The sequence below is a fragment of the Sinocyclocheilus rhinocerous genome, unplaced genomic scaffold, assembly GCF_001515625.1.
Source record: "Sinocyclocheilus rhinocerous isolate Xijiao unplaced genomic scaffold, SAMN03320098_v1.1 scaffold832, whole genome shotgun sequence".
Classification (NCBI taxonomy): Eukaryota; Metazoa; Chordata; class Actinopteri; order Cypriniformes; family Cyprinidae; genus Sinocyclocheilus; species Sinocyclocheilus rhinocerous.
In genome coordinates, this window is record NW_015641039.1 from 580,737 (window position 1) to 593,227 (window position 12,491).

The following is a 12,491-nucleotide window of genomic DNA, read 5'->3' on the forward strand; positions in this document are numbered from 1 at the left end:
TAGATTTCATTGTAGTTTAAAGGACTTTATAGACTATGCTTTGCTGACTGCTGACCCTGTGTTCCCTGAGGGTTTTGCTGAGGAGGAACACAACACCGTGTCTGTGCCTGTAATGGCGGCTGAACCAGAGCTTGCTCACAAAATGGCGTCAACAACAAAGCCGTGTCATGCTACCACTGATCTCCCTGAGTTAAGTCAATTCACAGCTGATCATCCAGAGTCACATCACGTCCTGTCTGTTGCACCCAGATTATCAAGGTCAGTCCTTCGGTATCCCAGTCTGGTATCCAGTGTGAACCACATTACTTCTTATATTTCAAAAGAGATCCGGGCGTGAATGCAGCTTAATAGATCTCCCGATATCTATGATGTCGTAGTAAAAAACAACAGTAAAGATGAAGAAAAATCACTCACAGTTCTTGAATGGAAAACGTTCAGATAATCTTAAATACTGAAAGCACTCTTTGTTTGTTGTTTGTAATAAGTTTCTATGCTCCTCTTTATTATTTGCTACTTGCTTGTATGTTTTGAAGTTATATTAGTTTACAATTCTTAACATACAACTGTTTTAATTATTTTTTTCAATTTGTAATTATTTTGAAGTTATATTAGTTTACAATTCTTAACATACAACTGTTTTAATTATTTTTTTTCAATTTGTAATTATTTTTAAAAGTACTTAATTACTTATGTAAGCATATGTAAATGTAAGGATTTTAAGATTCTCAAGTCGGTAAACTAATTAATTAATAAGGGGGGACAAAAGTAGATCAAGAATCGTTCTGGAATCGGATCGTGACTCCCAGAATCGGAATCGGATCGTGAGGTGACTAAAGATTCCCACCCCTACATTTTAGGCGAAGTGAATGACACATTTTTTCTTAAGGTGGGCCTTTAGCCCCGTTGTACCCTATATTTTAAAATAAAAAGGGAGCATTAAATAAAAATACAATTATTTTATAGTAAACCTAAAAATAAAATGCTAATATTGACTTTTTTATATATGCATTTTAATCATTTTCAAAATTAAAATCAGCTAGCTTTTATTTTGGTGGGTTGCCTGCAAGTATATGTGCTGCCAGGTTTAGCGCTGTCCATTGAAGAGCGTCAATGAATGAAATGTCACAGTTTTGCATTGTGCTTTGAAAATGGCAGTGGATAGCCTAGATTTATGCTCTCAGTTTGAAAAGAAATCTTATACAGTATAACAGTTTGTTGATCTAAAATTGCAATTGTGCATTAACAGCTGTCAACCATGTCGGTACACAAATGAGCACTCTGAACTTATTTACAAAGTGCAATTTTTTATTTTGGTCGTGCATGCACACCTGCGTACCACTTACGTGCACCCCTGTATATTTATATATATAAATATACACATATATATACAGTGGTGTGAAAAAGTGTTGGCCCCCTTCCTGATTTCTTAATATATACAATCATTTATTGCTCTATTTTCCCTATTTCTACTATTTTCTTAATGAATAAGGAGAAAAATCTGCAACCATGTTAAAACCCAAATAATTTTTTGTTTCATTTGAGAGCCAATGGTGTGTGCTTGGAGCAGGACTATATGATTGCAACCATTGGCAGAAGTGTGTTTGAAACATCAAGTTATTATTTTTGCAATTCCATTTAGTTGGTGGCACAAAAATGACACACTTTACCTTTAAGTGAAACCTAATCAATGACTCCATTAGGTCTCCTGAGCAATAAATTTCCCCCTCAATCTTTTACACTCCTGAGAATCCTCAGTTACTTATTCATCCACTCACTTCACAACGCAGTAGCAGCGGTTCATACATGAATCTCTCTCATGCAAGTCCACCGGTGTGACTAATGCAGATGTTCAGTTCTGTTGAAAACCCCTCAGAGCAGAGGCACTCACCCACCTGAGCCTCATGAAGAGGATGAACGCGATCAGCAGGGCTCCCAGAGAGATACAGTGTCCCAGGTAGTTTATGATGACTGCAATGTGGTAATGCAGCTTGCTCTTCTTCTGAAAGATCACAAGGGACAGACACACATAGAAACACATTAGGAAGATGAGAGACTGATGTCCTGCAGATATCTGGCATCTAAATCCCAACATGGAATAACTCCTAAAAGCTTTCTGGGGCATTACAGGGAGAGAAAGAAAAAAAAACTGCAGGAGAAAAAAAAAGTTCCAGAGGACTCTTGGGAACTCTATGAGGATGACTGCACTCTATAACTGATATTTTGCTACCTGTTAATTATCCAGTCAATTTAATGTGATAATTTAATATAATTAGTTATAAAGTAAATAAATAAATAAGTAAATATGTAAATAATAAGTAAATAATAAAATAAAAATATATCAAATTAAAAGTAATTATAAGCAATTTGATTTATTAACAAAGCACATTTAATTCATTCAATTAAAATATTCAATTCAATTACACATATTTTTGTGGAAACTGATTTTTCAGTTTTACATCTTTTTTCAAAAAATTATAATAAAACATTTAAAACATAAACAGTAATGCTGCTTAATATTTTTACATATATTTGTACGTCTTTTTTTCCAAGTATATGTATAATTATTAACTATTTTAACTGAATTATGTACGTGTGTTTATGTAAACTGCACAGTTGCACAGTATGGAAAAAACTGATTGCTTTCAGAGAAAAAACTAACAGGGTCAAGACCACTGAAAAAAAATCAAATGGCAGCTATTCAGCTGGCAGGTATTTGAAATAATCCTTAGTCAACAATCTTCAAAACAGGATATATTTTCTTCTTTAAACTATTCACATAAAACTCCCTTAATATGAAGTGTCTTTTTTTTTTTTTTTTTTAAATAAAAGACAATTGCATCTTAATGTGTTACATTAAGAAATTGCAGTCCCCCGTCATACTACTGATTGGATTGGCTACCTTTAAAACCCTTTAATCTTTCAATTTTCTAGATTATTACATTTATTTGGTGCTGCCAGATTAGATTTGTGTGCCTCAGTGGATATTAATGATAAAATAAGCATTAAATAAATAACTTAACATCACACAGCAGCCAACACATGGACTGACCCTTTACCTAATCACATGCAAAAAAAAAAAAAAAAAGTCTCATTCGTAATCATGAGCCTTGCACATGAGGATCACATTACACCACTCTGCCTGACACTAATGCTAACAGCATCCAACCAGCAACTGTTTCCAACTGTTATGAATATTTCGCTCTGTGATGAGTGAGGCAGATGTTCATGGACTCCACTATCATGATGATTGCCAACCTGACATAATTCCTTTAATTAAGCGATTAGCTTTGGCTCAGTAGCCTGCTTATAGCACAACAACTCACATAAATCTGAAGCTTATGCCCATGTTTGGGCTAACATGTTATGCTTGTGGAAAAAAAACATATTAATAGCCTGGCCAAATGATTCCATGAAGCATATGTTGATCACGTAACACTCAGGTTAGTGTGTGTGAGCATATAGGCATCATGTGCTCTTTCATTGCAGGCCCAGCACCTTTCTTTTCTCTTGCCCCTCACTGTGTCCTCCTGGTGCAAAAATCTGTCGCTGAATTCCTACAGGATGGGCCTGTGTTGCAAACCCCCACTGGTCACTGCAGACCCTGCGGACCACTGAGACCAGAGGACCAGACTGTCTAAGCAGGGGGAGGAAAGGCAGTTCTGCAATCCAGTGCCTACAAATCCACAAAGGCTCATGAACAAGCCAGCTAGCACAATTTAACCCAGCAGAAACCGCTCAGACGGCAAATCAATCAAAAACTGCAAGGACTGACGTGCTTATTGCTTTAGGGGTGAGGTAATCCATTAGAAGAGAATTTGGAGAACAATTAATAATTTTTTTACTCCACATAACATAGCAGTCCCCATAAGAGATAAAGATTGATCTCTGCTTTCCCAGATACATGCATAAAGACGTCGCCAAGATGTCTGCCAAAGCGTGCATCATCTGAAAAGCAATATAATCAATTTTAAATGCCTTGTGTAAAAGCATCTGATATCAACTTAAAGGGATAGTTTACACTAAAATTAGTCTCAATTATTCACCCAACCTCATATTGTTCCAACACATTCATACAAAAACACAAAAGAAAGTATTTTGATCGATGTTTTCCTACTGTTTTTGTGAAACAATAAAAGCCAATGGGGTCCAAAACAACAGTGGACCCCATTAACTTACATTTTTAAAATATCTTCTTTTGTGGTTTGGAACGTCATGAGGGTGTCATGAGATTTTTTTCAGAATTGCTTGAATAGAAAGTCACGCACGCACGCACACACACACTCACACACACACACACACACACACACACACAACATCTCAAAGACAACAACGATCCAGGAAACAGGTCCAACTCCTACCCCAATCTCGCTGTGTTAGTTGAGCCAATGGCATTACGTCTGGCCCAGTCAGGCTTCTCAAACTAAACTATTACAATTCTGTTAAGAGTTGCTCTGAAATACACACTTTACCTCTAAACTCTCCCTTTCAACTGTCAGACTAAAGGACTCTAAGAACCCTCCACGTTTTTCTATAATTTAGGATTTAGTCGGGGTCCACACTCTCCCCCTCTGATGCTACTTCTTTTAACTAAATCCTGAGAGAAGGGCTCTTCAAAGCAACCTCTCCTGATCCCTGCATTGTATCACGCTTGCCCTATTTTAAGAGGAGGCTCGGCACACCAACACATCCATGGCATGCTCACCAATACAGAGCAAAATGTTCCCCCTCGGGATGCTGCTGTCTCCTGGCTAGACTACGAGTCGTCTAAAGGCAGATGGATTCGCACCCGAAAAGCCTGTGGGAATGCCTGCTTACGCATTCAGAATTTTGCTGTCAGTTTGTATTTTTACAATGGAAAGTCTCTTGTAGGCTTTTTGGAAATTTCTACTTCACTAGATACATGAAATGCTGCATAAAAATTGAGCCGTTCTCTGCGGATGCTAGCTGGAAGGAGATTGACTACATTCTTGCATTTGCACCCTATCTGTTACAGACCCCACAGGGAGCTTGTAGGCAATGGCAGATGCATTGTTGATGCCCTCTTGTTGCACTTTCCTCTGTAGAGTGCCTTCTTGTGTTGAGAGAGCATGAGGGTTTAGCAATCTTAGCACCTATGTGGCAAAATACTTTAGGCAGTCGAAAAGAGGAAACATAGTCTTTTAGAGATGACTTGGCTCTCAAACTTCTGTCTATAAAGGACTGCAAAGCAGACGGAAACTTCAACCTTTTACAACAGTGTAAAATGTCATGAGGTAATTATGCTTTCGAAAACATTTCCACTACAAAATCCTCAGGAAATTCTACTATTAGCTGGATATGTCAACATTTCCTCTTGGAAAAAGCATTTACAAGACTAAAACGTATTTTGGACACTTAAACATTTCTGAATGCCATTACAAAATCAAAGCAAGTGATCATACGCTCTTAAAAATAAAGGTTTCTTCTGCATAAATGGCAATATGTGATTTTTTTTTTTTTTTGTTTGCAAAACCTTACCAAAAAAAAAATGAGATAAAAAACCTCGAAATATTGTGGCTCACTGAACATCTGAAGGTAATGAGTTAATTGTGCAATTGGATTAAAATCATCTTAGACAAGCCAGGCTAGAGGGCCTGAGTCGGTCACTGGCCTTCATTAACTTGTTGCACTCTGCCGGTGGAGATTCCTTTAGTGGTTTAAATTGAAATCTTATTATTTCTGAGAGACACTGGATTGCTGTGTGCTCCTTTTGTGATTCAGTTTTTGGCTCGGAAATCTCACCGGTAAATGACAAAGCAGCTTTTCACTGCTTAAATCAATCCCCAGACTACCCTTGGCTCTCCCAAACTTAGTTTTCAAAAATGTGTTTTGAATCTTCTAGAGGGGAAGACACCAGCTTTTGCATTTCAAAGAGTCAGAGGTTACACAGGAATGTACAAAGTTCTGAATTCCCCAAGAAAAAAACGATGATCTTGGCTATCTTCAGTGTTATGATACTTCAAAAACAGATGAACAATAAACTGTTCTGGTAATAAGTTCCTCAAAATCAAGTCAAGGTCTAGTGATTGTCAATAGTGACAGAAAGTTTGGTTCCCTAAATATTAAAAACAAAATGTACCATATGTCACAACAAACTTTTTTTGGTTACTGGATTTTTCTTCATCTGTGGGCACTTTTGGTCCCATGGACTAACAGAAACGTCATTAAAATACAATTTGATCACCACCATTATAATACACATTTCAAACTCATTAGTTTACATAATTTGTCTACTAACAATGTCCAACAGCGTATTCAGACATATTCTGTCATTTTTCCCCCCCAGAACCACCATGAACAAATCCCATTTCCACCATTTGTTTTGTGGTGGAAGTTACATTTTAAACATTTCTGGAGGCTGGCTCCTGTGTTTTACAAAGTCTAACTTTGTACCTAGCATGTTATATATCCTAAATACACACAATTAAATAATATTGTCATGGTTTTTGAATACTTTGACAAAATTACAGCATGACTGCAAATGACACATAATAAATATTCATACATTGACTTTTTTTTTTTTTTGCACATAGCACGTCCAATATTTAATTTCAAGCATGCTTTTCACTGGAAGTACAAAACTTGTTTCCTTTAAACACTGATATAATTAATTTTCATACAACAATACTGAACTCCTATATTTAATACTTAAAAAAGAAAAACAATTATGATTATTATATTATTGATTATTATATTATTGTACTTTGAGATAGAAAATGTTGGTCTAGAGAGCAAAAGGATAACATCTATATATAATAAGGCATAGGTAGAGATAAAATAAATAATGAAAAGTTTCCAAGAACTTAATACGTCCTTGTTATTTAGAGAGAAAAATAGTACAAATCTGTTGGTTTTAATAAAAAAATCATCCCCTGGAACACAAAACTGCCTGTAGCCGCACAAACATCCATCAATTGTCAGATATAAACATATCACAACATTATGAGCATCATTATGATAATGTTTATGAAAGTCAGTCCATTCTGCTTGAATCCTGTGACAGCTGCCACACTGCACCGTCTCTTAGTCTTTTCTTTTCAGCCTGGAGTGCAGCGATTGTAGATTTATTCGACCTGCCTGGTATGTCCCCCAGGGCGAAACCCATACAAGTGCAGCCTCCCCTGCTGGCTCCATTTCCACATTTGCCTAAGCTGTGACCACCATGCAGACACCACATGTTCTTCTATGTGAGCGAACGTATTAATTATTAAATCAACAATCCTGTAGGAAACAGATGGCACAGATAGCGGGCAACTAACGCACGTCTGCCTGGCATTTTGTGTGTGTGTGTGTGATACTGTAGGTAAGTGGGTGGTTTTAGACTACCTAGGATCTGTCACATGTCCCAGCGGTACCTTGTGCCAGTTGGCTCGGATGCTGAATTGTGTGTATTGCATAAATATCACTATATAGAGGATAATTGCAGTTATTTTTTGTTTTAAAATCCAAACAAAAAACTTTTCGTTTGTTCTTTCTGCTACATGATGTTTACAATGACAAGAGCTGAAGTGCTAAAAAGCCATCATTACCTAGCGTTTAACTAGCGTTTGTGATCAATAAACACTACTGTGTTTATTTTAATGCACTCTCAATTTGGACTTGAATGAATACATCAAGCTGTGATGCGCTTCTACAACGCACAGTTCATGGCTCAACACTAAACTATAATGAATGGTGTTGCTAAAAACAAACTTTAACACAAACACGCCTCATCTAATAAAACTCTGCATCACAGAGAAACTGTCAAGCCAGATTCTTTCAGATTGTTTTCTCAAAATAACTTAACTTACAAAATAAGTAACTACAGCTATTTGCAATGGGCAGGAAAATTGATTAAAAGATTAATTTCACCCAAAAATGAAAATTCTGTCATCATTTACTCACCTTCAAGTCGTTCAAAACCTGTTTTAGTTTCTTTCTTCTGATGAAGACAAAATAAGTAACAATTGACGGTAGCCATTTACTTCCATATTAATTTTTATGGAAGTCAATGGCTTTCAGCAAATGTTTGTTAACCAACATTCTTCAAATTATCTTCTTTTGTGTTCAACTGTAGAAAGAAACTCATGCAGGTTTTGAACAAGGGTGTGTAAATGATGACAGAATTAAAATTGTTGGGTGCTATTCCTTTAATTATATAATATGATGATTAAATAATCAAATGAATTGCAATTAATCACATACATCGATATTTGCTGCAAATTATGCAATAGTGGGGTAGAAAGACAACTCACTGAATAGACATTTCAAAAAGTAGCTTAATAATTACTTGTACTTAATTAATGTGGTAAATTGACCCTGATATTAACATTTTCACTGAATTTTCCGAAGTAATTTTAATGTCACGCATCCACTCCCGGAATGCATAGTAATATACTTGGCTTTATGGTGCAGCTAATGCTGAACAACTGGCTTAATGTATTTTTTTATGCTAAAGTGAGTTTTGTTAATTGCCAAGGAGATGCGTTCTGGGAAAGTTGCTTTCCAAATCATATGTTTATTTTGTGAACAAATCTGTCTTAATAAGCTCTGCTGCTTGTCTGAGAGAAAGACGTTCTCTCTCTGTGAGCTTTATTGCCTTCTGTTTCTGATTCTAATTTAATTTGAATGTGAATAGCATCATCATCAGTGTTGATTCTGTATTGAATCATTTTTTTTTCATCCTGCTAAAATATGGTTCTCAAATGGTGGCTGAGTGACGCCAAAGACTTAACAACAACAGTTTGCTGAGGGTGACCAGGCAACTGCTTGTGTCTTGAAGTACTCTACACAGACCACAATAGAAAGACACAATGACAGGACAGCAGCACTGAAAAACCATTGCATGGGGAAAAAAGCATTTACATTTACAATAACCTGAGTGATAATGGAAGAACAAGCATTTATTCAGTTCTTCTGATGGCCACATTTAAAATATTCTGCAGTGGGGACTTGCTCCACTTCATTTGCTCCACAGTGGCAGGCCCAAATGCCAGGCAGGCCACTGGGGAGTCTTAGTACAGAAAGGTTAAAAGGTTTAAAGACTCTGCCGTACCTCTGAGTACCACTGTTATGCTTTTAAGTTACGATACCAAAGACTTCATGACTCTGAATTTTTTTTCACACTCATTGTGCAAAACACAGATATTAAAGGGGTCTTATGATGCGATTTCAATTTTTCCTTTCTCTTTGAAGTGTTACAAGCTCTTGGCGCATAAAGACCCAGGTGAAAAAGACGTAGTATAAAATGTATTAAAAATATACTTGAAATTCAAGTAGTATGTTTATAATACATTTGTATTCCCAACATGCTTATTTGAAGTGCAATAAAAATATATTGAATTGCATTTTAATGTATTTCTAAAAAGTATACTAGAAGTACTTTTGTATTAAATATATACTTAGTTATACTTCTAAGAAATATGCTAAACAGAAGCATACTTTTAATGTATTTATAAAAAAGTATACTAGAAATACTTTGGCAATAAATATATTTTTAGTTACACTTTTAAGGAATATGCTAAACACAAGCACACTATTAGTATATTGGGGAAACGGGAACTGAATTCACCGGAACACCGGCGGCTACTCTCCCAGGAAACAGTCCTCGTCCTCCGTAAAATGCGCTGCACACATCTGAATATTTGGGTTGAACTGTTCTGGAACAGTGTTGTAAATACAACCTAACCACTGATTTCTAGTCGTGTCCTCTTTTGGAAGGCCAAACAAAGTATTTTCGCTTTCGCAATGAAACACACATTGTCTTCACAAACTGGTGGCGGCGGTGGCAGCAACAATAAAGTTACGCCTTATTTCTTTGCATGAACATTTGGGCGGCGTTATGCAAATCTTCCCACATCGTGACGTAGACATGTGGGGGCGTGTTTGAACGAGGCGTTTTAGGAAGGCGTGGACGAGTCTTAACTTTTATAAAGAATATATTTTTGGGTTTGAGACTTTAGTCTTTGCAACTTTAGGGATCTTATCTATTCACGAACAGCTTGTAACACTCCAAAGAGAAAGGAAAACTTGAAATCGCATCATATGACCCCTTTAAAATATAGTCTCATATAAAACTGATTTATGACTCCAAGCCCCCCATGCTGTGCAGTGAAGAGACGAGTGTCTCTTCCTAAACCTAAAACTGAAAGAACAGAAAACATCAAACATGTTTTGCTCAGTTTTTGTTAACAAACATCTCCTGAAACATGAAACATCTGTGGTAAAAATCCATCCTGGGTGCAGATGTGTATCAATGAAAAAGTTATTTCAGGTTTCATTTCTCATTTTAGTGGTTTCCAATTTCATTGTGGCACATTTCCTCTACAAGTCTTATATTGTGCTTTGAACAGCCAAAGCCATTGTTAGATCTGGTTAAAGTTTCTTCTTCAAAATTCCATAAAATAGGTTGAAATCCAACAACATGAGAATCTGGGGCAAAGTTATTTTCACTGAGCACTCAGAAGTCTGCTGAAAGAAATGTTGAAATACAGTAGAGCCATGAGCATTTTATCCAACAACACATATTGCTCTCCTGCAGGAACAATCCAAGTGTCTTCCTCTACAGTATTAAGGTTGGAAATGGGGTTAGTATTGCATTATGCTTCCGGGAACTGTTCAGTTCAAAACCAACCAGGGGCGCCGCTAGCAATTTTGGGCCCTATGAAAGAAAATGAGGTTGAGCCCCCTACCGCACCCATTCCACACCAAACATACAAGCCAACCTAGTTATCCAAAATCTTTGTCTGCAATTTAATAATACTGACCTATTACTTTTGCTATTACTTTTGATCACTAGGTATCAGTATTTAGTTAGAGACCTACCCATATCTGGGGGTGGGGCTTGATGTTGTAGGGCGGGGCTGCGGTGGGGGATTTTAAACAAAATCCCAATATTAAACAGCCCAAACACTTTTAGATGAACATACAAATTAATGAAGACAGCGTTATATAAGAATGAATATATATTTGTGCTTTTGTGATTTTAGCTCAATAGTATATTTTTTTCTTTAATATTTCTATTATTTTAAGGGGATTTTACTAAATATTAACCTCTAAATTATGCACCATTTATCTTCTGCAATATCAGGGTGTAACCTCTAGATAGCTGTATAGCCCTATATATAAATACATATAAACCTTTTGCTGCAGAGTGAGAACTTAAAGGGTTAGTTCACCCAAAAATGAAAATTAGCCCATAAATTACTCACCTTCATCCCCCGGAGCGGTGTGAGAGACTTTTTTTTGTGGAAGGGTGCTTTTTATTTCACGTCTTTTGAACCGAAGGAATGCAACACCCGCTGAGTACAACGATAGAGCTTGAAAGATCAAAGACAATTTTTAATATAACTCCGACTGGATTCGTCTGAAAGAAGAAAGTCATATACACCTAGGATGCCTCGGGGGTGAGTGAAACGCAGCTTAATTTTCATTTTTGACTGAACTAACCCTTTAAGACATAAAGCACGTTCTTTGTATCAGGTTATTCATTGATATATTTTCAGACATTATTAAAGACTACATTTAGTAAAAGTTTAAATTGAAATGTTGATTTGAAGTGTCAGTTATTATTAAATCTGGACAGGGAAAGCTGTATCCTATTTTTAAAAATCTGCATCGCAATCAGCAACTGGTAAATTGAGATTAAAGTAGCTTTACTGGCATGATAAAAAGGCTTTACAAAGCATTGACAGTGCTTCGAACCAATGGTGTTGAGCATTATCAAATTTATAGAGGCTACAATTCATAGTTTTCAGTCACGTGACTGGCTCGAAGACCTGTCGGCAAAACATCCATAGAATTGCAGCAAAAGCTTCTCAATTTTCCATTTGTTTCCAATCCACAAATATTTAGATATTTTGATGACCGGACTTACATCTTCGTCGAACCCGAAGACATCTCTAATTTGACAGTTTACCATCTGATCTCACTCAGTGACTCTAGGCTGCGTAGGGCGGGACGGAACCATGCAGTGAATGGGAGGGGGGGAAACCCACACATTAATAACAGTATGTTACCACTTATGCCATTGGAGCAGCTAATTTTCAGGTATGACTTTCTCAATCAGCATTTTTATCTAGTTTTTCAGGAAAGTATAAAAAAATATTGAATTGTCTGTCACAGAATATATCTTGAAATAAATCTAATTTTGTTTATAAATCTGCACATTTCTTATTTAAACAAATATACTACTATTCAAAACTTTGGGGTCAGTAAGATTTTTATTTATTTATTTATTTTACTTTTATTCAGTAAAAATGCATTTAATTGATCACAAATGATATTAAATACATGTATAACATTACAAAAGATTTCTATTTCATTCAGGCCTCATGGCTTTCCTTGGAATACGGTAACGATGCATCTAAATATTCCTTTCTTTTGAACTGTCAGTGCACAAAGGTTGCTTGTTAGCTTTTAGCTAATATGAAAGTCGTCGACCGATTGCAAAAAAAAAAAAAAAAAAAAAACTATAATTTTTTTTATTTTTTCTT

At 36.2% G+C, this 12,491-nt stretch overlaps 1 protein-coding gene across 1 annotated transcript in view; it reads right to left on the reverse strand.

The window, feature by feature from the left end:
* crhr1 (corticotropin releasing hormone receptor 1) overlaps nucleotides 1-12,491 on the reverse strand; it is a 136,342-nt gene that overhangs the window by 61,707 nt on the left and 62,144 nt on the right. The window contains exons 5-6 of the mRNA XM_016570704.1: nucleotides 4,996-5,111; nucleotides 1,893-2,078 (exon numbers count right to left, since the gene is read on the reverse strand). Of these exons, the coding sequence (XP_016426190.1) occupies nucleotides 1,893-2,078; nucleotides 4,996-5,111 (302 nt within the window). The remainder of the gene's footprint in view (nucleotides 1-1,892; nucleotides 2,079-4,995; nucleotides 5,112-12,491) is intronic.